General features: G+C 35.4%; 2 protein-coding genes and 1 non-coding gene across 5 annotated transcripts; all 3 read left to right on the plus strand.

Annotated features, from left to right (window-relative positions):
* Positions 1-1,474: 1,474 nt before the first annotated feature.
* Positions 1,475-13,744, plus strand: LOC110734327 (vacuolar protein sorting-associated protein 52 A-like). Of its 3 annotated transcripts, none has more exons than XM_021914436.1 (19): positions 1,496-2,242; positions 2,829-2,886; positions 4,242-4,337; positions 5,300-5,401; positions 5,600-5,683; positions 5,970-6,050; positions 6,874-7,017; positions 7,371-7,462; positions 7,845-7,926; positions 8,419-8,601; positions 9,575-9,690; positions 9,792-9,850; positions 11,338-11,438; positions 11,523-11,573; positions 11,759-11,938; positions 12,033-12,167; positions 12,256-12,330; positions 12,486-12,543; positions 13,118-13,744. In XM_021914436.1, the coding sequence occupies exons 1-19, from the start codon at positions 2,172-2,174 to the stop codon at positions 13,420-13,422; spliced, it is 2,073 nt and encodes a 690-aa protein (XP_021770128.1). In that variant the 5' UTR covers positions 1,496-2,171; the 3' UTR covers positions 13,423-13,744. The 3 variants fall into 3 exon arrangements, with proteins under 3 accessions (XP_021770129.1, XP_021770128.1, XP_021770130.1); XM_021914438.1 differs by having other exon boundaries at positions 1,498-2,242; positions 4,242-4,317; XM_021914437.1 differs by lacking the exon at positions 2,829-2,886 and having other exon boundaries at positions 1,475-2,242; positions 4,242-4,317.
* An 830-nt stretch (positions 13,745-14,574) lies between these two features.
* On the plus strand, positions 14,575-14,646 carry TRNAE-UUC. Its single transcript has one exon. It is a non-coding gene; the product is annotated as a tRNA-Glu (tRNA).
* Positions 14,647-14,708: 62 nt separating this feature from the next.
* Positions 14,709-24,492, plus strand: LOC110734328 (CTP synthase-like). Its single transcript, XM_021914439.1, has 23 exons — positions 14,709-15,164; positions 16,213-16,292; positions 16,965-17,051; positions 17,134-17,184; positions 17,275-17,392; positions 17,485-17,541; positions 17,950-18,014; positions 18,183-18,266; positions 18,466-18,516; positions 18,598-18,660; positions 18,776-18,822; positions 19,120-19,189; positions 19,267-19,329; positions 21,494-21,583; positions 21,722-21,760; positions 22,129-22,278; positions 22,370-22,447; positions 22,532-22,617; positions 22,763-22,811; positions 22,899-22,979; positions 23,188-23,281; positions 23,991-24,102; positions 24,199-24,492. Exons 1-22 carry the CDS (start codon positions 14,810-14,812, stop codon positions 24,053-24,055), a joined length of 1,923 nt encoding a protein of 640 aa, XP_021770131.1. The 5' UTR covers positions 14,709-14,809; the 3' UTR covers positions 24,056-24,102; positions 24,199-24,492.
* Positions 24,493-24,505: the final 13 nt, after the last annotated feature.

A 24,505-nucleotide genomic window follows, 5' to 3' on the forward strand; every position in this document is an offset into this window, starting at 1 on the left:
TTTCCCTTTTTCCTTCTTCTTCCTCGATTTCCCCTTTTCCTCAACCATTTCCCCCTTATTGAACCACCTTTGTAGCCCACTGCCCAGCCATGGCAACACCAGTTGTAGCGGCAACCAACCCATCAAACACACTACTGGATACTGTATGTGGACTAACTTAATTATAACATTTATTTTGGTGTGTTATTGCAGATCACCCGGGATCCGTATGTACCGGAGTTGGTAGATGTCGTGCCTGCACATCTACTGGATCATCAGGCAGAGTGGCGTGCCAGGGTCCCCTGATTTGTTTCGAGGTCATGGAGAGTCACCTACCCGACCGCATCATGCGACAGTTCCAGCTATGCCAGCCTATTCCCCAGCACTGTGACACTAGTGTACGCCTTCACGACATTGACCGGTGGGGAAAGAGGGAGATAAACTGGTCACTGGAGCATTGGCAATTCCTTCAGCTATAGGAGCAACGGCTGGATTATGTCGTTCGAGGTGATCCGATGCAGGGCGATATGGATCCTCACGATCCATACATGGTGTGGTACAGGCGTATTACACGCCGTTTCATCAACCCCAGCTACACACTACCGTCCACACATTACCATCCAGCATATGACGTCATTAGCGGATATGTGAGTTTCTTTTATTCTACTTATCGTCCTCATTTTTTTTATTTTTTATATATCATGTAACTGATTGATCAATGATTACTGCAGGCGGCGGATATGGTGGGGATGTTTGATGCACTGTCATTCACCCTTGCAGACGGACCCACCAGAGCCCAGGTCGAGCGGATGCGAGATATGTCCTTGACTTCCTTACAGAGACATGGTCACAGTTATCTCGTCCACCTGCGGGATAGTCAAGATGGACACTCCTTCCATTCACAATTCGACCCCGGCCAGAGTAGCGGTGGAGGTGATCATACGACACCCATAGACGCAGAGGAATATGTCATCCACAGTACTGCGCCCACCGGGACCCAGGAGGACACATCGTCCAGCTAACTCACTCCCCCACCGCCCCGAGACCCATTCACCACCATTTCTCATTACAGTCGGCGTCGTAGACGGACAGACGACACTCAGGCTAAGGAACCTTTAGCCCGAATTGATGAGCCGGGATAGTATTGTATGATTTATTTGTTGTAGACAAACATTTTCTAGAATGATGTATATAACGATTACATTATTAATATAATACATGTTTGTTGAATGAATCTGTGTGTAGTTTGAAGTTTAGTTTCCTTATTTATCCAAATCGGACTTATGTCAGTCAAAATAGATTCTTCTAGACCGATATATAATCAAACAGCAGACATTTGGGATCCATAATCAGAAACGGGGTAGAAGCGATGGCCTTTGGTGGTTAATGTGGTGGTTCATGGTGGTTTTAGTGCTGTTGGTTGTGGTGGGTGGTGGTCGACGGTGGTGGAGAGGTTGGGGCTGGTGGTGGAGGTGGTTGAAGTGTTGTTGGGGGTAGTTGGACTGTTTTGAAGTGCATAATGGTAGTTAAAAGTGGCGGAAGGTGGTGGTCGACGGTGGGGGTTGGTGGTGGGGTGGTGGTTGACTTAGGTGGCTTAATCAAGGAAGGGGTGGTGTGCTGGGGCAGAAATTAGAGAACAAAGGCTGCTGGCTGCTGGTGCTGCAGACCAGCAGAGAAACACTGTCTCAGACAACGTTTTATGTTGAACATAAGACGCTGTCTCAGACAGCGTTTTATGTGTTTATTAATTTTTTTTTCTCTTTTTATTTTTAAAAAACAGAAATTACAAATTTTTTTTTAAAAAGTCAACAACTAAAAACGCTTTTTAGGTTAACTTTTTTTTAAAAAAAAAATTCAGGGCATAAAACGCTGTCCGCCCTGGAAGCTTAGTTTGGTAAATATTTTTACCACGCGACCATTTTGGTATTTATTTTGTCAATTGGGCTTAGATTGGAGAAAAGTCCGTAAATTTTCTTACTGTGTAAAAATAAAAAAAAAACGTCACGAATCATCTCCTTCCTACAATCCTACTACTCCCAAATCCCAATTCACCTCCAATACCCATCTTTTAACCCAATTCAATTTGAAAAACAAACAAGAAGATTGAAACAAAGGGATTCCGATCAAATTCAAACTGTTCCCAGAAATCGAATTGGGGCATATCAACTGAATCCCACCTGGATTTTCCAGTAATGTCCCAAATGGAGGTCCTTGATTTAGGGGCTTTTGTGGGAGATTTATCCATGGAGGACGATTGCGCCAGGTAACATTTCTCTTATAAATTCATCAAATTGTGCTATTATGCTATAAAAATTTGTAACCTTGATCGAGTTTAGGAAATGGGAATTGTGATTGAAACATGAATTTAGATATCTTTTGTGATTATCAAGCTAGTTTTTGGATCTCGGGTATGGTTAGATTTTGATTCTACTTTGTTGATCATACACCCAATAAGTTAACTTGTATAGTGTCTGTATAAACCCGAATGCACAAATTAGATCATACACCCCGAGAGCATGATGTGTTTCCGTAAGGAAGAACATATAGTACATAAGACCGGAAGCATAATGCACATCATGCTCTCGTGTGTACAAGATAAACAACTGCATCAAATGAATGGATAATGTTTTTTTTTGCTTTGTACTATAGTTGAACGGTTCCTCACGACAATTCATGTTAGTCGACATGAAATCATTTTGGGACTAAAGCTTTGTTGTACTGTAGTTGACATGATCCTTTTTTGTTGGCTTCCTGGCTATGAATGGTGACTGCATTTTGTAACACACTGTATGTAATTGTTGTGTGTTTTGCTAGTAGTGCGTGACACAAAATTTATTCTTATTTTCCAGTGATGATGTGTCACTTGAAGGGCTACAACAAGAGCTGGAAGAATGTATACATGATGATGTAAGGGCACTCTGTGTTTGGGAATTTTAATTCCGAGTTGACAGTTTAGCAAGTTTACCATGTTTGCTTTTCTGAGAAACAAGATCGATGTTAAGTATGGAACCTAGTTTTAGTTTTTTGATTACTGTTTATGATTGTCTCTGCTTTCCAATTGTAGTTTCTGGCATGACTTGATTATCAATGTTATCACGCATAAATCGATTTAATAGGCAATGGATTGAGCTAGGATTTCATAGCACTTAGTGAGTAAGTTTTTCTACACTACACCGAAGCCAGTTACCAGTCAATATGTCGTTTATGTGCTATATTGCTTGAATGCTGGTGTATATGTTCAAGGTGGACTCTTCAGTTTTGGTAGTTGTCGGAGCTTACTTTTGGAAGAATGTGAATGATGATGTATCTGTGTAGTTGCAAAGCATTTTTCAACCTTGCTAGGAGTATTATGTGTAGAGGGAAATGTAAGGTTCTCAATTGTGTCTTGTATTTTGTGTTTTGGTAGTTGTCCTGGCTTAGTTTTGGGAGTGTGGATGATGATGTATCTGTGTAGCTACTGGCTAGGCATTTCTTAAAATTGCTAGAAGTTATTGAAGATTTACTCTAATATCTGTTGATGGGTGGGGTTTTTTTCAAGGAGGTTGAATGTCTTACACTAATGAGCTGGAAACTTAAGTTATCTGTAGATTTTGATGCTGTTTTAGACACCTGTAACATTGATGAAATATAGGGAACTATTGAGGGCTCATGTTATCATCTAAAATCATTGTTGTAGAATTCCTTAACTTGATACTTTATGGAATATGTGGTGAGCTTGGAGCTGAATTGCCTACAATATTTTCTATGGGTGTAATCGTGATGTGAATCATGTGATTGGTGGTTTTGTGTGTGTTGATCCATCAAATAGGAAAAAGAAAATCATGTTATAGATAATAGGAGTTATTCTATCCCCTTCTAATCAAGCTGCTTTGGGACTATCAGTTGCAAGTTGCAATTCTGGACTCTCTCCCTGTGGTTAGAATGTGAAGAATATTATTATATCGCTGAACAGTTTTGTATCTGGCATATGGTTTTGATGCCATAAAATTTTCAAAGCACTCTTTCCTTAAATTTTCTTTTTAACCTAAAATTTTTGGCCTAAAAACCGTCTTGATCATATCCTACATTTGGAAGAATGAATAACCAGCTTGCATTTTGTTGATAATTATATCCTGGCATTTTCAAAGCAAACAGGTCTTATGAGTCAACGTGCTGATCTCTTCTCTTTTCAGCTCTTGATTTGTGTGGCTATATTTATTCTTAGCCTGGTTTAGTTTAATCCTTGTCTGTAAAAATCAGTGTAAATTTATTATTCCATGCAGGTTGTGGCTAACATCCTGTCAAAAGGTATTAAACTACGCGACTATACAAAGACTGTTGAGAAGAACTTACGTGAAGGTGAATTAGATTCTATACAGGTTTGTATCATTTTGATTGTATACTCAGGCAACCTTTTTGTTTCAATCATTCCTCTTTTTCATTGTAAGTGGTAAATAATTTACAATTTATTTGTTATTATTTTGTATGGGTTGGGTGTTATCATCCTAAAGGCTCTGTAACGATATTTATCATGCTGGAGTAAGGCTAAAGTTAACAAGAAAGATGGGTTTGCATGTTTCAAAGTCCCATTGAAGATGCCTGACTTTCTCTGCTTTTCAAAAGTTACCAGCAGATTCGATCGCTGAGTTGTTGGATGTATCATCTTTTGTTTTGATTCTCCATAGAGAATGTAGCGTTGGGATTGCTGAAGTGTAGAGTTTGGCTCCTGGTTTAATCTGGTGGTTCCTGATGGTTTTGCTCCATGACTAAAAAAAATGCTCCTGATAATGGGTGTTACACCTTGGAAAGAGACTGCATAGTGGAACTCACCTTCTTGTGTTTGCAGTTTTTGTGCTTCGAAGTGTATATTTTGGCCTTTAAGTTTACTGAATCTGAAATTTCTTAGAGTGGCTTGCCTAAAAATGGATGATGCGGGTCCATGGAATTATGGCTTATCCTTGTGACAAACATCTTCCTTTATTCTACCCCTGTCAGTCATATTTGAGAAATTATACATTGATTAAATGGTTAAATAGCTTTCTTGCTGTGCTTGTTAATTTAGGCCTTGTTTGGTAAAGAGCTTGAAAGCTCTTGTTGAAAAAGCTAAAAAAAAAGCTTTTTAAAATTAGCTTATTGGATATTTAGCTTTTTAGTTATTACATACACTTAAATAGTTAAACAGCTAATATTAACAACTATTTACCAAACACTTTTACATAACCAGTTATTTTCAAACAGGGCCTTAATTTAATTTTCTATCACAAGCTCTTTTCCTCAAATACTCTTGAAGTCTGTTTAATTGTTGAAGGTTACAAAGTTTTTTTGCTTCTTAACCATGCAGGATTATATTAAAGAAAGTGATAATCTTGTGTCACTTCATGATCAAATTCGTGACTGTGACACCATCTTGTCACAGATGGAGTCCCTTCTAAGCGGATTTCAGGTATGAAAGAACTTCTTTTATGAAGCTATTGTTTACAAACCATAAGTGAATTTTTGGAGAGGTCAGTAGAATATGTTTTAATTTGGTATCTTGTGTAAGTGACAGCTCGTGGTGATTTGTAATGTTTGCGGTTTGCCCTTACTTTTGTAACCTTCAATTTTTTTAAAAAAATTAACAAAATGTTGTTGATATGAGTAGGCTGAGATTGGTTCCATAAGTTCAGACATAAAAGTTCTCCAAGAGAAGTCAATGGACATGGGCTTGAAGCTGAAGAACCGCAAGGTATAACGGTTTAATTATTTACGAGTTCATCTTTCAAAAGTTAAACTGTAACTGTAAATTATCCTGAAATTGGTATATGCATTTATTACTCTTTACCCCAAGTACTTGCTCATGTCAAATCACAATTGTTTTGTGCATTGATTTTATCTTTTTTCTTCCATTCTTGTTTCTATCTTGTAATGTAGCTTGTGGGATCTTTAATTAACTTATTGTTTTGTTTCTCTGTCTATGTTATTCAACTCAACAGCAGGCTGCTAATATTATATGTTTGTTTTCCCTTTAATAGATGGCAGAATCAAAATTGGCCAAATTTGTTGAAGATATAATCGTTCCACCAAGGATGGTTGACATTATCGTCGATGGTGAGGTACATATTGCTAATACTTGTGGATTCATATCTGTTAATGAGTGAGGAATGAGGATAATATTTTTTTATATCATTGACTTTAGAGAAAGAGCAGTGATAATCTTTGCATATTTTGATATTTTAAAAGAGTTTTGAAACAACGAAATCAAAGGCTCATTCCCTAAAGGATAGGGGTTTGGCTGCCTTCTGAGTCTATCTCCTGTGGTCATCCTCTAAGATCCTCTTTTTCCTTTCACTTCTATCTTGCATTACATATTTTTGCAAAATTTTGAATTCTCTTTTGATGTAGAAAAAATCGATCACAAGGATATAATTTAAAGAATCTTTTGGTAGACCAGAGTCATTTAACAGATTATTATTTAATTTTTTTTAATTTCAACTTTTTCTTTAATGGTAGGGAAGAGCATACAAATCACATAAAATTTTAAGTGATCTTGATATATTTCTACTTTGGACTCTGGAGTATGTTTTTGACTAAGAAATTGCATGCCTTCTGAAGTTTATATGGATTAGTCTCTAGCCTAATTTTGTATATGACATATGTCTAAAGTAACATCAGGCCTAATTGTTTTTTATTTCTATTTTGTGCATGTCCTAAGACTCTAAACAGATCCACCATCAATCAGCCAGTTTATTACGTATTACAAAAAACTATTTTTCCTTTGTGATACTGACAAATTAGGCGTTGTGTGTGTAAATGGGGTTTCAAAAAGTCTTTTACCTACAGCTTCTCCCTTGCTTTATGGATAGCTATGTACGTGCAACTTCTGGTGCTTTGGGTGCTTCATGGTTGCAGTAGAGCTTATATTTTATTTTTGTCCAGGTCAATGAGGAGTACATGAGAACATTAGAGATACTCAGTAAAAAGTTGAAGTTTGTGACTACAGAATCAACGGTGAAGACATCAATGGCTTTAAAAGATGTTCAACCTGAGTTGGAAAGACTTCGGCAGAAGGCAGTTTCCAAGGTTTCTTTTTAATTGACCACTAGCATTAACGCAATATGCATTCCTCCTATTTCACTTAAGTTTATGAAGCTAAAATTTTCTGTTGCATCTTGTTATTCCACGATCTTATGTCATGCTTTGATATCTTGAATGGCACATCAATCTGCTAAAATGTTCTTACTGTCAAATTTGTATGTGGTAACCTTTTGTGGCACAAGGACTTGCAAAATCTTCTATTGGATTTATTTTGCTCACAGTGAAACTGTTAGCATTAACTGCACTTCTTCACATTTTAGCTATATAGTATAAATGTTTTATTTTTTGAAGCTCATCACTGCATTTGTGAGTGACTGAATGTGTTTGTGACTTTGTAGGTTTTTGATTTCATTGTTCAGAAGCTTTATGCGTTGAGAAAACCAAAAACAAACATACAGATCCTTCAACAAAGTGTCCTTTTGAAATATAAGTAAGTCTGTAAGTGGTGCCTGCCAAAATTACATATATACCTGATAAATTCAGAGATCATAAATTTCTACACCTTTTAGTGGAATAATTTTCATTGTTATAACTTATAAGTTTAATCTGTTTAATTTCTCCATGATGCACTACATTGCATTTTGTATGCTTAAGATCTGTGGCACAAATGGGATTTACATTCTCTTAATGTTCTTGACTACTTTACTGTCTTGAATGACAATTCTAAAATCTTTAAATGTATATTGTGAATATTTTCATCATTTCTAGGGCCTTGAGAAGTACTTTTAATCCTACAGGTTACTTGAAATAATCTTGTTGGGATGTGTGTAAAGTCCATGCAGAATAATTGATATTTGACTGTTAATATGCAGGTATGTTATTTCATTTCTTAAAGAACATGGCAAAGAATTGTATACAGAAGCCCGTGCAGCTTACCTTGACACAATGAACAAGGTGAATACTGACAAATAATACGTATCAACTATCAATTTGAGCCCTCAAAAGTTGGAAATATGTGACTATAAACAAGCCATTAATCTCAGGGTCTTTTTCCCAAAAATGAAATAATGTTCACGTTCTAGAATCGTAATTGTATCCTTCATAGATAGAATTGTTATGCGGTCTACATTTAAGATATAACCTTAACCTTAATCATAGTTAGAGTCTGATGATTTTGTCAAGCTCTGTTTGGAGAACAGATATGGCATTTTTTAGGTGCTGGGTGAGTGGAGGAGGGGAGGGGGGAGGGGGGGGAGGGGAAGGAGTGAAGGAATGGAAAAGAATGAAGCTTTTGCTTGAGCCTCTCAGAAGAATATGATCGGGTAGATCATTCTTTTTTTGTTTTCCTCTCTAATGAGCTAAGTGTTGATGCAGAACAATTCTCCTGTATTTATTGTTTATCTTTTATGTAAATTTGGCAGTAATTAAATTTGGCCAATGTTACAGGTTTTGAGTGCACATTTCCGTGCTTATATACAAGCCTTGGAGAAACTGCAACTTGATATAGCAACATCAAATGATTTGATTGGTGTTGAAGCCAGAGGCACCAGTCTTTTCTCAACCAGAAGAGAGCCTTTGAAGAACCGTTCTTCTGTTTTTTCTCTGGGGGATAGAATAAACATTTTAAAGGTATTTTTTTCTTTCCCATAAAGACTGTTCATGGTTAATCCTTGTCAGCTGGTTGGTGTTTGAACTTTCTGCTGCTGTCTCGTGCATGTTTTTTTTTTTTTTTTTTATTTTTTTTTTAATTTTTTTTTTATTTTTTTTTTACTGTACTGCATCTAACTTTGCAACCTGGATAATCCTGATCACTTGTTGTAAGTTTAGATCCCCACTACTTATTTTGTCATACTTGTAGCAGTTTATGGAAGAAGTACAAATTCTTAGATATTTTAAAGTAATTGTTATCACTTAAGTTAATCACTGTATTTCATTTCACTATAATTATCATCCTAATCTCTACTAAAATTTGCAAAAAGCGCATTTTAAAGGGTTTCTGGCGTTATAAAGATGATTGTATGCCTGATAAGTTTCTTTATTCATCCCAATAAAATGTGATGCACATATCTTGCAAAGAGTTTCTTATGTGTTTGGTAAATCTTTTTGGAAAAAAACAACTGTCGAATTTATACATAGAATTATTTTACAATAAATAAGCAGGGAAACAGTTAAATAGGCGGCAGTTGCATTTGCTACTCTGGTGTCAGAGTTATACAGTGTATTATTCTTCCCTGCATGTTACCTACAATGGAACTTTCTACTCGTATTTTGTTCTTATTATTGTTCTTTGCCTTTAATTTTTAAATTCGACGAATTAATGGAACACATAATAGTATGACTAAAAGTTCACAGCTTAATCTTTTCAGGAGAGGGCTAGCCCGTAGATTAGCTCCTTGTTCATTGTGGTTTAGCAAGGAATTTCTTGTTATTGCATTTGTCCACTCCTCTGGCTGTCCTTGTGTCTGGATTTTAATGTATAAAGCTCATTTTCTTTTGGCTTTTTGTGATGATTCATCATTTAATGCTATTTTTATATCCCTGCTGGAATGTGATGTTTGCTTGCTGTTGACCTTCATATTTGTAAACTGCATGTCGCCTTCAGGAAATTGATCAACCTGCATTGATTCCTCATATAGCAGAAGCGAGCTCTCAGAAATATCCTTATGAAGTTCTTTTCCGGAGCCTGCATAAGTTGCTGATGGACACTGCCAGTTCTGAGTATGCACTAGAATGCCATTTTGCATCGTTAAAATTCAATGACTATTAGGTTCTACTTTGAATTGTTTGTATGCAACCTGATCAAATCTGCTACCTTCCAGGTATCTTTTCTGTGATGAATTTTTTGGAGAAGAGTCCTTATTTACTGAAATATTTGCAGGTAATCATTCAGGCTATTCGTTTTATCTAAAGAATTCAAGTCAGTAATGTGGTATCTTGTAATGACTAATGAAAGGGAAAGGGGGGGGGGGGGAGGGGAGGATGAGGATGATATGCAAGTCACCTTGTGTGAGAAACCTCAACTTATAACACATTATAGTGATTGTCTTATTCTAGGAGAGTGAAATGCTGTATCAGCTAGTTTGCTGTGCCTTCTCAAGTGGCTGGGGTGTTGAAGACATTTAGAATCTATTTAGCTAGAGTCAATGCATGGTGTTTTTTCTAATTTTCTATCAGAGTACTGTTTTAGTGCAAGACCATGGTCCATGATGCCTCTTAACTTGGCATCTTGCACCCTGTGCTTGAAGTCTTGTGTATCACGATTAGAATGGGATTAGTTGGTAGAGATATGACATTCTATATCATTAGCATAATGAAAAGTTTCATGAGATGACATAATCTCATCCATATATGTTATTGGCCTTGAGGCTGAATTGTTTATTTTATCAAGCAATTAATTAATCAAGTTGTTATATCTCGAATGGGGTAGAAGTTGTCTCTTGGGGAGAATTTTGGAGTTCTGCTATGGGAAAATGTTGTATGATTATTTGATTGAAATATAGATTAAAAACAAGGAAATTGAAATAGGAATAAGCTACCCTGTTCAATCTCTCATCCTTTTCACAGTTTCACTAATGTGATACCCTATACTAGGTATTAGACCTAGTGGCTCTTCAGGGGCTGACAAGTATGTATTAGTAATACGAACCAAAGATGTTGATATGAGTTGCAAAAACTTAAGGTTGAATTACCAATAAAACATTCCTTATTATCATAAGGAAGTGATAGTTCTCAGGGAACTAAAATGTTTTCAATCATCAATTAGCAATGTGTGTTCATTATATGGAGAGCCAGTGCTTTTTTTGTAGGGGGGAACAAAACCTTAAAGAAACCCTGAAGTAGTTTATCCTAACCTTATATTGTTATCTTAATGCTTAAATTAAATGATAACCAAATCCAATACAAACTACTGAAGGGTATTATATTGTACACATAAGGCACTAGCACGTGCAAGACCAAATCATTGATATGGCTTTGTTGGTCATTGGAAGGCCTGGTGGGAGCTGCAAGGCTCACGGTCAAGCTCTGCCTGCAGCAGTTTTTGGCTCTCTAAATGGTTGAATATCAAAATGGCATTTCTATCCTTACCATATCATGTAATTCCATTGGAGATGAAAGTTAAAATGACATAAAGGCAAAGAGTTATTCAACATCTAGAACTTCTGGAACTTCCTTAATGATGCTTTAAAGCTTGATTCCCATGCTCCGATTCAATGAAAATGGTCCAAAAATCAAAGCCACTTTCCCCCTGTACCATGCCAAATATGGACTTTTGATTGTTCTTCATCTTAAGATAATTGATCTAACTAATCAATAACCCAAGTTTTATGCCAGCACTGTGATGATTTTATTGCTCCTTTTTGCTAGGTCCATTTGCAGTAATTGATGAGCACTTCAACACAATTTTGTCAAATTCTTTTGACGCTATTGGGCTAATGCTCATGATTCGCCTTACCCATCAGCACCAGGTACTTTTCTGTTATATTTATTTACCATTTTCTTGCTAACCTATGACTTATGTCATATCAATTGACTCTCTGTCTTTATTTCAGCTTATCATGTCAAGAAGAAGGATTCCTTGCTTGGACTCATACTTGGATAAGGTGCGTTTCTTTTAAGTAACTTCTATTGCCATGAATTGTGTAAAAAGACTCCTCCTTTAACTAGATGATTGATTTCCTTTTAATTGCTTTACATCAATACTTATGTGCAACTTGAACCTTCAAATCTTCCTGGTTTTATATACAACTGCAACATAATGGTTTCTTGGTACCTTTTATGTGACCAGGTGAACATTGCACTATGGCCCCGTTTTAAGATGGTCTTTGACATGCACATCAACAGTCTACGTAATGCAAATGTGAAAACGTTGTGGGAAGATGATGTTCGTCCTCACTATGTTATGAGGCGTTATGCTGAGTTTACTGCCTCCCTCATTCATCTCAATGTTGACTACGGAGATGGCCAGGTCTGCTAATTCATATCCTCATGCTCCAAGAATTATCACTCCTGTAACCTGAGCATATAATTACTTGACTACATTGGTTTCTGTTTCTTTTCAGCTGGAGATGAACTTGGAAAGACTTAGAATGGCAGTTGATGATTTGATTATGAAGCTGTCTACGCAGTTTCTTAAATCAAAACTGCAAAGTGTGTTTCTTATAAATAACTATGATATGACGATTGCAGTCTTAAAGGTAAAAGTGGTTATGTTGGTTAATGGACAACCTGCTTCAACTGAGAGCCTCATTTCATATTATTTTTTTTTTTTTTTTTCAAATTCAGGAAGCTGGTCCTGATGGTGGTAAGATTCAGATGCATTTTGAGGAGGTCCTGAAGAGCCAAACAACTATATATGTGGTAAGTGACCAGCATAAAATTTTCTATGAGGTCTTCTTCTGAAGTTAAGCATTGCCATGTTGGCTCTTCAATTTCTGTATTTGATTTTGTTAGTGACTTTGACTCTGTGGTTTTATGTGGCTGTATAAACATCGATTGGTACCTTGTTTATTCAGGAAGAACTACTGCTGGAGCACTTCAGTGATTTGATTAAGTTTGTGAAGACCAGGGCATGTGAGTACTCTGACATGCAGATGCGTATTTTCTTCCTCCAGTATATCAAACACCTTACAAGTTGTGAATGTTATTGCTTAAGCATTCCGATATCCTAAGAAAAAAAAATCAAATCACTTTAACTCCCTCTGTCCATATAATTATATCCCTGTATACTAATTTGGGGTGCCCCAAAACTATTCACCTGCCATCTACTTTAATTTAACAATTTACCCCAATATGAGATGAATTTTACTCTCAATCCACTTTCAAATTTAATCTTACATTTAACAGTTTTTGGCCTAGACCCCTACTAGTTTTCTTAATAGCTTTAAAACACCTAACAAGAGTTATATGGGATGGAAGGAGTACCTGAAAATATTTTCGATCTACCACGTACTAACTCTGAGTCTTGATATGATATGAGTGCAATGGTAGGTAAAATGTAGTCTCTTCTCAAAGCAACTTATTTTAAAAAATGAAAATTATAGATTTATACTGGTGATTTTGTGTAATATATCCTTTGCTTTTATTTCCATTTCTTCATGGATACTAATACATAATTTTGAATGCTGATTTGGTACTCATCGATTAGCCGAGGATCAAAGTTCAACTTCTGAGAAGGTCATATCAGTGAGTGAAGTTGAGCCACTTGTGAAGGACTTTGCTAGCAGATGGAAAGATGCAATTGAGCTGATGCACAAAGATGTGATAACATCCTTCAGCAATTTCTTGTGCGGCATGGAGATCTTGAGAACTTCACTAACCCAGTTGCTGCTTTACTACACACGGCTGTCAGAGTGTGTAAAGAAGGTGCAGGGAGGGTCTGCACTGAACAAGGATCTCGTCTCTATTCAATTAATTATTCATGAGATTAGGAAATTCTCAAGGACTTTCTAGGTTTGCTGTAATCTTTTTTACCCTGACATAAGACATAGCAAGTTTCGAGAAATGTTGATACTTTGAGTTGATTGTTATAAGAACAAAGTCGAGTTTTTTCCTCAAACCTCATCTTTAGCGAGGGCTGTAGAAGAAGTGATCCTTATAATTCAGCTGCTGTTATGAAACCCTCCAACGTCTGGATTGTTATGGAGGAAAGTGGACAAAATACATATTTCGGAACTGTTTTGTGTATTATGGTCTATCCCCAATTTTGGGTCTTTGATTTGTTCAACATTGGATGTAAAAAGTTGGATAATTGACTTGAAATTAATACAACTTATACAATATCTTGTTAATTTTTTGGAAAGTTGACATTAAAACAACTTATGAGATTGAGCAACAAAGTTTACAAAGTCGTGAGCAACATAATTTTTTGAGCTGTATGAACCAGCATAAATGCAGTTAGATTAAAGCAGAGAACAACAAAAAATACAGCCACATTAGTACAGGCATAAACGCTTAGTACTAGTTTAGAGTTATGGTGTTGCAGCAGAACATCCAAGTTAGACTAAAACAGAGAGCAACATAGAGTGGCGCGCCAGAATCTTTAATATGGGGGGATAATTTGAAATCGCAAAGAAAAATTATTCCTATATGGCTAAAGAGGATTTGTAAAATGTTCCATCGCATATTAAGAAAATTATTCAACAAAATTTGTTTGTAAGTTGTAACCCCCAATTTCAGGTTATATAATTCACTAATTGAAAAATATGAGTCAAAATTTTCTCTCAAAAATATAAATTATATGTAGTACATAGTAATTGAAAATTTTCAATAAGTACGCATTTTTTCATATTCAAATTGCAAAGAGGTAATTAGTTTGTCTCCTTAATTGAGGGAAATGATTTTGGCACACCATTATGAAAACGTAATTTTCTACTACTTCTATTTTATATTATTTACAACGATTTGACATAAAGTGTGAGTAAAACATGTCTAATCGTTGCAAAAAAAAAAAAAAAAATGAAACGAAGGTAGTATATTTTCTCACATAAAGATAAGCCAAAATTAATTTTTAATGTGTCGGAATCATTTTCAATTTCAACCCTTATTTGTATTGTCGTTGTGCTATATATATTTTTTGTTTAAGTTTAATTAATAACAACGAATTCCGATGTCGTCCAGCGGTTAGGATATCTGGCTTTCACCCAGGAGACCCGGGTTCGATTCCCGGCATCGGAATCTTTTTTTATTATCCACCTTCAATCTTCCTTTTTCTCCCACTATCCCTCTCATATAAATAAATTCTCAATTTTTTCATAGCAGCTTTTTTTTTTTCCCAAAAATTGAAAAAACCCAGATTCTCTTCCCAATTTGTAAAAGTAGAAATTTGACCTTAAATGTTATGTTGAAGTTAAACTGTTTATCAAAATCATTACTTTCTCTCTCCTCATTCTCAACAACAACAACAACAACTACAACAACAACAATTGTTTCCCGCTCTGCTACGCATTTTATCAAACAGTTGCCCTACATTAACACTGTCTGCCGCTTTTCCTACCCTTTTTGTACTTCTTCTTCTTCTTCAAATAGAGGGTTAAATTTGGAATTACATAAAAATATTGAAGAGAGAGAAAGAAAGATGAAGTATGTTTTGGTTACTGGTGGTGTTGTTAGTGGTTTGGGTAAAGGTGTTACGGCTAGTAGTATAGGTGTTGTGCTCAAAGCTTGTGGTCTTCGTGTCACTTCCATTAAGATTGGTTAGTTTTTTCTTATTTTTTTTCATGTAATTTAAGTAAATTTACATTAAATTTTGATGGGTTTATGATTTTTTTGGTTTTTTTTTAATTGTGAATTGATTTGTGGGTATAGCTAAAGATGTCAACTTTAACTTTACCTTGTAATGGGTTGATTGTGAATTGATTTGTGGGTATTGCTAAAGATGTCACCTTTTATTTTATCTTAATTTGTGTTGGGATGATTGCATGTGTTGGGAGTTAATTTGTAATGGGTTGATTGTATTGGTTGATATTCTTATAAATTAATTTGTGGGTATTGCTTAAGTTGTCATCACTTACTTTAACTGGTGTCTGGTAATTGATTTGTTGCTTTTCTGATTAAGTAGTTTGTATTGTCATTTGTAGATTTTGCTTAAGCTGTCACCACTTTATATGATTAGTAATTGGTTTATTTGATTAGTTGTTTCACTTGTTTGTATTGTAGTGTGTGGTAGAGGGTCTTTGTGATGAACACACGAGATAATTCTTAGTCCATGCAGTCGACCCCATCCTTGTTAATTTGCAAACCCATGGATTTTGTTGGAAATTTGGAATTTGGTGCTGGTTGTAATCAAGACTTTTTTAAAATTAGTGTTTTATTATGTATACTTATAGTTATCTCGAGGTAAAATATTACTATTACTTGGTACTCCCAAGATTTTTTTAGAAAAATTATATTGTGTTAATTGCATGTTTGCTGTTAATGTAAGGTTATTATATTATCAATTTATTGCTTGTTGGTTTGTTACATAGTTTTTGCTAATAAGGTTTATTATTTTCTCTATGCTTGAGTTTATATGTTTTTATATTAGTTTTTTTTTTTTTCATGATGTAATCGTGGGTTTCTAAGGAAAGAATTTGTACCCTATATGAATTTATATAGTGTTAATTATCATATTGAAGTGTTCCTTTTGTTGTGAGTGATATTTCTTGTAATCTTGTTAATGTTTATCCATTTATATTCTTTTGTCTTTGAGCTATTTGAATGTATGGGACGATTGTTTATGGCCACAATTTCTTTACATTGCAGATCCTTACTTGAATACCGATGCCGGCACTATGTCTCCTTTTGAGCATGGAGAAGTATTTGTACTTGATGATGGTGGAGAGGTTTGGTTTTGTTTCTATTATCTTCTGCATGTTTAGTTTAGGATTTATAACAAATAAATGTCCATTCATGGATGGCATGCTCATTTGTTTGTTTTAGTGCGTTTGTTTATGATTTACTCTGTAACTTGCATATTAACTTCTGTTTCATCTTTCACTCGGAAATCTATGCATATAACTGGCTATAATCAATTCTTGAAAGAATTCATAGAAACAAACAGTCAATGTTTTGTTAGCACACTGTCTGTCTGTGTTATATTATGAGACATAGGAAAAAATGTTTAATAATTTTTAGTATTTTGTTTTAGCATTGACTTTCAAGTTTACTGGTATCTAGCTTCACGCCTTTAAAAGTCTTTTAAGTTTATCTGGCACAACTATTATGTTTGACAGATGTATTATGCGCAAGCAATAGGTAAAATGAATATCAAAGATATCCAAGTAAGACAAGAAATAGATACATTACTACACTAGGATACCAATAAACTTAAAAGTAAACACTAATGCAAAATAATTGAAGATTTGATTTACTTCACTTGCCCCTAAATTATATAGTTGTACTTTTGCATCCCAAGATATGCTCTTCATTCTGGTTTCTAGCTTAATCTTGGCTGAACATGATTTTAATCTGACCTTTTTACATAGGATTCTAATTTACCCCTTGTTTCATAAAAGGTTGACTTAGACTTGGGCAACTATGAGAGATTTCTTGATGTGACTCTTACAAGAGACAATAATATTACCACTGGGAAGATATATCAGGTAAGAAATGATTTGTATTAATGTCAGTCTAAGTTTGTCCTTTAGCTTTCTCAAATAATCAACTTTTTATACCTTATTGCAGTCTGTCCTTGAAAGGGAGCGAAAAGGCGATTATCTTGGAAAAACTGTGCAGGTGGTTTCATAGTTTTAGTTTACGAGTCCCTGGTGTCTTGCAATTTTAAGCAGTTTGTCATGCATAATGACTAAACTATTTTTCCTACAGGTTGTTCCACACATAACTGATGCCATTAAAGAATGGATTCAAAGAGTTGCAAACATCCCTGTCGATGGAAATAATGAGCCTGCTGATGTTTGTGTTATAGAGTTGGGAGGGACTGTAGGTAGGGTTTCCCCACTTCTAATACTCTTTCTGCAACTGCTTTACTATATTTTAAAAACCAGATGTAGGAACCTCTTTCGGTGTCTTTTGTAGGTGACATTGAGTCAATGCCATTTATCGAAGCTCTACGACAATTATCTTTTACAGTTGGTATGTCTAAATTTTTTTTTGCAATTTTACCATCTTTGAAGTGAATATTGTGACTCTTTTCATTTATAGAATATCAATCCACTTGTTTCTTAAACATATTTGTTTCTCTATATCACAGTTGGTATGTCTAAATATATTAGCAAATTTTCCATCTCTGAAGTTAATATTGTGACTGTTTTGATTTGTAGAATATCAACCCTTCTGTTTTATTCTTGCTTTTGTTTCCGTAAGTCTTATCTAGTAACTTTAAGGCTCTCTCTCTCTTTCTCTCTCTCTCTCTCTCTCTCTCTCTGTTCTTGTTAAGAAGATATTATTCAATAGTCAGTCAACTAACTGGATTTGCAGCTTAATAGTCTTGATACTTCATCGTCCTTTCCATCACATACTTATTTTTGTATGAATTTCCAGGAAAAGAAAATTTCTGCCTCATTCATGTCAGCCTGATTCCTGTTCTGGGTGTTGTTGGTGAGCAGGTACTTTTTGATGCCTAAAATGATTTATGGACACTTGTAATTTGTTTTATATTGATTTTGCTTTGTTCAAAGATCAAAACTCACATGTTTCTTTAGTCTATTTTCTTAGGTGCATATTCTTTCTTTGTCTTTTGTGACCTTTGTGTTTTCTTTCTTTCTTCTTTTTAGAAAACGAAGCCTACTCAACATAGTGTGAGAGAACTGAGGGCATTAGGCTTGACTCCTCATTTACTTGCATGCCGATCTGCACAGGTTGATCTTTTTCTTAATTTAGCAGCCATTACGTGTGAGACTAACTTATTAAACTTTGCAGATTTCGATTGTTTATTTCCTAACAACGTTTTGGTTCCTGGCAGTCTGAATGTAGCCTTTTCTCATTAGATTTTGAAGAGTTTTAGCCTTTTAGATGCTTAATTGGCTACTGTGTTATTGTTTTTTCTTTTTTGAGCAGCCTTTGCTTGAAAATACCAAGGAGAAGCTTTCACAATTTTGCCATGTTCCGGTAATTGACTGCTTCTTTGGAAGGCTCCATGTGATAGTTTTTGGTGACTCCATCCTTAACTTCCCTTTTTTGACTCTGCAGGCAGAAAATATTCTTAATGTTCATGATGTCCCCAATATCTGGCATGTCCCACTTCTACTGCGGGTCGGTTTATTTTTCATATTCATGATGTTTCAAACTTCTAAATTTCACATGCTCCATTACAACTACACCTCCTCATGACAGGGTCTTATTGAATTTTTTATGCTCTATTTTTCAGAATCAAAATGCTCACTCTGCTATATTGAGACAGCTGAATTTACTCGAGTAAGATATTCTTTCTCATACCCCTGCTTTGTATGTATTGGCTCAACTACAAGATATATTTCATGTTAACTTTGGTCTTTGAGGTTTCGCTTGCAAATGATTGGTCCCAAATGCCTAGGTTTGGTGCAATGAAGGCATATATATTTAAAATGATTTATTTATTTATCTATTATTTATTTATTTTTTTAATCGTCCTGTGTCATCTGAGCCTAAGAACAATATATAAGGACTTTGTGGGATCAAGGGATTGAGTTCTTGAGAGATTCTTTTTCGCTAACCAGATTGAATTGATTTCAGTGTTGCTGAAACTCCCAATTTACAAGAGTGGACAACTCGGGCTGAGACATATGATAACCTTTCCAACTCTGTTAGTTCCTAATTGCTTCATCTTCTCACTTCTGGTGTACCTTTTCTAGTGTATTAACTAAAGTTTGGTGGTGGCAGGTTAGGATTGCTATGGTTGGAAAGTATGTTGGTTTAACAGATTCTTATTTGTCCGTAGTAAAGGTAATGCTTAATTTCCATAGCTTTAACAATTCTTCTATCTAAATCGTGCTTCCTGGTTGTCAAATTATCTCTATTATGACCATCAATGTGTTACACTTAGATAAAGATATCTTCTAATTTTTAATATGGTGACAATTACTTACTCTTTACTGTATGTTTGGATTCCATCTCTGTTAGAACAAAGGAGAAGCTCGGTTTAGACTATTGAGGGATTAAGCTTATGAGGCATACCATGAAATTGTGGAAGAGTGATAGAACATAGATTAAGGAAATGTACTAGTACATTGGACATTCAGTTTGGGTTTATGTTGGGATAATCTACCAAATAAGCTAATAATCTTATGAGGTTGAAATGGATTGTTGTAGGGTGAGAAAGAAGAAGTTGATCATGGTTTTTATTAGGGAGTAATTTAGAGAAGGCACGTGATAAGGTACCGAAATAGGTGCCTTGGTGGCAATTATGACAAGGAAGAGTAATCAATGCAAGTATATTGACCTAAGTAAGTATATGTATTAAGAAGTGAAAACAAAGATCAGGATTTGTGGAGAACGTAGTATTTTCTTATCATGGTTGGGTTACACCAAAGATCTGCTTTTAGCCTCTAAGTCCTTTCCTCTTTGTCTATCCAAGATGAGATATTTGCTGTTTACGAATGATATCATGATGGTTGATGAGACTAAAAGTGGTGTTAGTTTAGACTTTAGAGTACATGAGCATTGGGAGGGGGCTAAGTGAAAATTTTGTGACTTTAGATTGTAAGAACTAAGAAGTTACTTGTTAGTGAATGTTTTAATTATCTCATTTGATTTTACTGAGAAATAGGGATATCATATAATTGTAAAATATAGAACTAAATCATGGATAGGTGGCTCAAATGGAGAGCAGCGATTGGGTTATTGTGCAACATATGTGCACCTTTAAGGCTAAAAGGAACTTCTATAGGACGACAATCAGACCAGCCGTACTATACAGGTCAAAATGTTGTGCACTTAGGAAGGAGCATATTAAGTAAATTGAGTGTAGAAGAGGTGTATGTTCAGATGAATGTGTGGGAATACCTTTTTAGATTTAATTAGGAAAATAGATATGTGGAACAAAGTTAAGAGTTCTGGATTTTGAGGATAAAATAAGGACTCTGTTGATTTTCCTAGGGAGGCCAAAATAGAGAGATTTATGAATGACACGAAGAAAGTGGGTTTGTAGGACTATATGTAACACTAGATAAGCGAATGGATGAAAAGGATCTTTCTGAATGACTGCGAGAGAAAATTTCGGTTCATGTAGTCAATCCCATCCTTTTGGGAAATGGGAATAATGATTTGGTTTTGATGCTGTTGTTATGTCTATTAGACATGAAGGTTGTATGGTTTTTAGGAAAACAGTTTGAATGGAATTTCATTTTCTTTGATTGACTTTTTTATAGAAATGTTAGAGAGAAAGGGAAACAGAAAATTAGGGGAAAGGGTTTTAACTTTGAAAGGAGGAGAGGAGGAAGAAGTATTGGGATATGAAGAAACTTGTGGTAGTGTAGCATCCCTTCTTCACTAGAGGAAAACATTTTTCACCCTGGATAAACTTTTTTCTAAAGAAAACTTATTTTCTTCCCTTCACAAACCAAATGAAGGAAAAGAAGGAAAACCAGCTTTCCTATAAAATGGTTTCTGCCCTACCAAACACATCCAAAGAGGTACTATTATATTGATATCTGAGTGATCAACTGCATGGTATTGTTCTGAAAATGTTTTCCCTCTCGTTTCATGAGGTCTTAAATCCCTCTAGCAGCTTTTATTCATGAATGGAATGTGGAAATTTATCAGACTGTCACCATATATTTTCTAAATGCGTCTCGTGATCTCGCAAAGTCCCTCACCTTTGTGTGGTGGTCAGATCACTCTGATGTGTGGAGTCTTACTCTCGCAATTGCAAAGAATATGCTTCTTCTAGAAACAATTCAGCTTACCACAATTCAAAAATGAGAATGGAGGAATGCTTAGTGAGACATCTGATTCTTTTTTTTTTCACTACCACATGAATCTCAATATTTTCTCAATGACTTGTCATCAATATTATACAATGTTTACACGGATTCTATGCCACTGCCTATTAAGCTCTAATGACAATTTTATTATAATTTTACTTACATGATGGTGATCTCGTTTATAGGCGCTTTTACATGCCTGCATTGCGTGTTCCATGAAGCCAGCTATTGACTGGATTGCAGCTTCAGACCTTGAAGATGAAAGTGCCAAATCGGTAGCTAGCCCCCTATACCAAGATCTCTTATGTTATCTTCTGTTGTATTTCTGCAGAAGGTTGTTGCAAGTGTTGTATTGCAAATGGAACTTTGGCTAAATTTCTGAACATTTATTTGACAGTTTGTTTTATTTGCAGACACCAGAAGCCCATGCTTCTGCATGGAAGACTCTTAAGGTTTGGATTTGTGTTTTACCTTTGCTTCGCTCCCTAAAAGCATTACTTTATATTATCTGATTTTTCTTCCACTGTGGGATGAAATACGGGGTTTTAGATGTACCACTAATTTTTCTGGAAAGTCTTCAAATTATAATATAAAACAATGTAATGGGTTATTTATTTATTTATTTATTTTTCTCCTGCTTTAAAGGCTATCATGTGCTTTGTGCAAAATTTCTTGTTTTCCTAAGTTTCCTTATAGTTCCACAAAATGATGATTATTACATTTTAATTACTAGAGGACTACTTTTTGGGCTGGCAAATGTATTCCTTAAGATGAATTCAATTCCTATAAATAAAATAAACCACATGAATTATCTGTACAGAGTGCTTCATGTGTGCTGGTCCCGGGTGGATTTGGTGATCGTGGAATCGGAGGAATGATATTAGCTGCGAAGTATGCTAGAGAAAATAATGTTCCATATTTGGGAATCTGCTTGGGCATGCAGATTTCTGTCATAGAATTTGCGAGATCCGTGAGTTAATTTATTCCAAAGAAACTTAAAAACTCAATTTTCTATTTCTTGATATTGGTTGAATATGAGATTTGTTTACTATCTGTTGCAGGTTTTGGGTTGGGAAGATGCTAATAGTGAAGAGTTTGACGAGAAAGCTTCCAATCTTGTGATCAAGTTTATGCCAGAGGTATGCCATGAGAATATCTAGTTGAGAATCTTAGTGAAGAACGAGATTATTATGTGGTAGTTACCAATTTACTTGTGCACGCAGGGTTCCAGAACACATATGGGAAACACAATGAGATTAGGTTCTCGGAAAACATTGTTTAAGACCCCCCATTGTGTGACCTCTAAATTGTAAGTTCGGCTTTTTTTGTTTTATTCTTGGCACCTTATAGAGGTTTTTGTTTTTATATCTGAATTTGAGATAAGGGCGCTGCTCAAATGAAATGAATTCCTTTTTAATGATAGTTTATTTTGCTCGGATGTTTCCCTTGATTAGGTATCATAATTCAAGGTTTGTGGACGAACGCCATCGCCACAGATATGAGGTCCATTTCCTGATGCTTGATTTCTGTGTTTTACCATATTTTTTGTATACAGATTTGTATACCCAACTTTTGAAATGTATGTTGCAGGTAAATCCAAATCTAGTAAATGCTTTAGAAGATGGTGGTCTAAAATTTGTGGGAAGGGATGAAAGTGGAGAACGAATGGAGGTAAATTTTCTCCCAGTTTTTATAAGATGATTTTTGTTGTAAAAATGTGGCATCAAGTGTGGTTTTTATGTGTTCTGATTCTGTGGAGATTGTCTGTATTCAATGATACATGAGAAAAATCTCCATGGGAAAAAGACGCTAAGTTGAGATTCGGTTGCTTTTTAGTAAATACTTTCAAATATGTCAATCTTTACCGCCTTTTGTGCAGATCTTGGAACTGCCTGGTCACCCATATTATGTAGGGGTGCAGTTTCATCCAGAATTCAAATCAAGGCCTGGGAGAGCTTCTGCTCCGTTCTTAGGTAAATTCTGCTGTACCATTTAATCCTTAGATCTGCATGCTAAAATATTAGGGAAAACATAGTAGGCTTGTTCAATGGTTAATTCATTTTCTTGCCTTTCATACTACTCTTTGGTCAAGTTTTGTCTTTGGAAATTCAATACTTCGTATAATTTTAGCATTTAAGTTGGATTTTTGCTTGAGGAGCTTGTTTCTAGTTTTTATCCACTGGGGAGTAGTTGAGATAGATTGAACCCGATATGGAGAACCTTTCAGTATCAACGAATCTAGAATTGCACTAGACATACGGTTTAGTTGAGTAGTGTAATAGATCAACCTAAGGAAGGGTAGTATGGGTATTCTACTAATATTAGCTCACTAGGTTAATAGTCCTTAGTATAAATAGAGAGGGAAGGAAAGGAAATAGGTAGGCAGAAATTGGATTGAGAGTTGTGACCTCAAGTCACTCATGGGAGAGTGGTGACCTCAAGTCACTAATATGAGCTTTGTAGGCTAAATCTACTACTACCATTTGTAAGAAACCATTAATCTTTAATCAAGTCCTCTCCTTTATTTTACTGTTATTAGCACGAGTATAATCAGTTCATTACAAGTAGTAACATGCATGCCATGATTGCTTGAATAAAAACCATGTATGCACTTAGCAACACATTAAATGATTGAGCACAAGCAGTTGAGGCCTAGTTTTGACCTGTTTTTTGCAATTATAGGTCTGATTTTGGCAGCAACCAATCAATTAGAGGGTTATTTGAAGACTGATCAGAATGGTAGCTAGTGTGGAAATTTACGTTGGCGCATCTTATAGGTTTAATTCTTACAGCGGTAAGCATCTATTATCTGTAAAAAGTTGTTGGATTATCTGTTGTTTACTTGAAGGGTTGGAGCAAGCTAACGCAGTGGTTGCCCCTTTTTTTTCAGGGAATGATAGACATAGCGTAAGGGTTGCTGCATGATTTTTGTGCCTATTATGATCAAGAGGTGCGTTTGTAGCTCTAAGCAGCATCGTTTTTTGTATCCATGGGTATCAGAACAGAAGTCAGTAATTTCTTTTCTGTGCTCAATAGGAAGTTTTGGATAGAAAATATTGGTGTTGGTTATAGTAGCTCTGGAATAACCACTCCATTGGACTCCAGAAAATCTACACAATCGCTTTAAAAAAATTCAATCTTGTTTGGAGAGTATTATATCAATTGAATTTCTTTTGCATAACTATGTTTCTTTCCAA

Source organism: Chenopodium quinoa, unplaced genomic scaffold (assembly GCF_001683475.1).
Source record: "Chenopodium quinoa cultivar QQ74 unplaced genomic scaffold, ASM168347v1, whole genome shotgun sequence".
Taxonomy (NCBI): Eukaryota; Viridiplantae; Streptophyta; class Magnoliopsida; order Caryophyllales; family Amaranthaceae; genus Chenopodium; species Chenopodium quinoa.

Excerpts from the sequence above, each read along its gene's own strand:
- LOC110734327 (XM_021914436.1), top strand. The coding sequence starts at position 2,172 with ATGTCCCAAATGGAGGTCCTTGATTTAGGGGCTTTTGTGGGAGATTTA. Across the intron at positions 8,602-9,574 it reads ATAGAATAAACATTTTAAAG|GAAATTGATCAACCTGCATT; the intron begins GTATTTTTTTCT and ends TGTCGCCTTCAG. Across the intron at positions 12,331-12,485 it reads GCCAAACAACTATATATGTG|GAAGAACTACTGCTGGAGCA; the intron begins GTAAGTGACCAG and ends TTGTTTATTCAG.
- LOC110734328 (XM_021914439.1), top strand. The coding sequence starts at position 14,810 with ATGTTGAAGTTAAACTGTTTATCAAAATCATTACTTTCTCTCTCCTCA. Across the intron at positions 16,293-16,964 it reads TACTTGATGATGGTGGAGAG|GTTGACTTAGACTTGGGCAA; the intron begins GTTTGGTTTTGT and ends GTTTCATAAAAG. Across the intron at positions 22,812-22,898 it reads GCCATCGCCACAGATATGAG|GTAAATCCAAATCTAGTAAA; the intron begins GTCCATTTCCTG and ends TGTATGTTGCAG.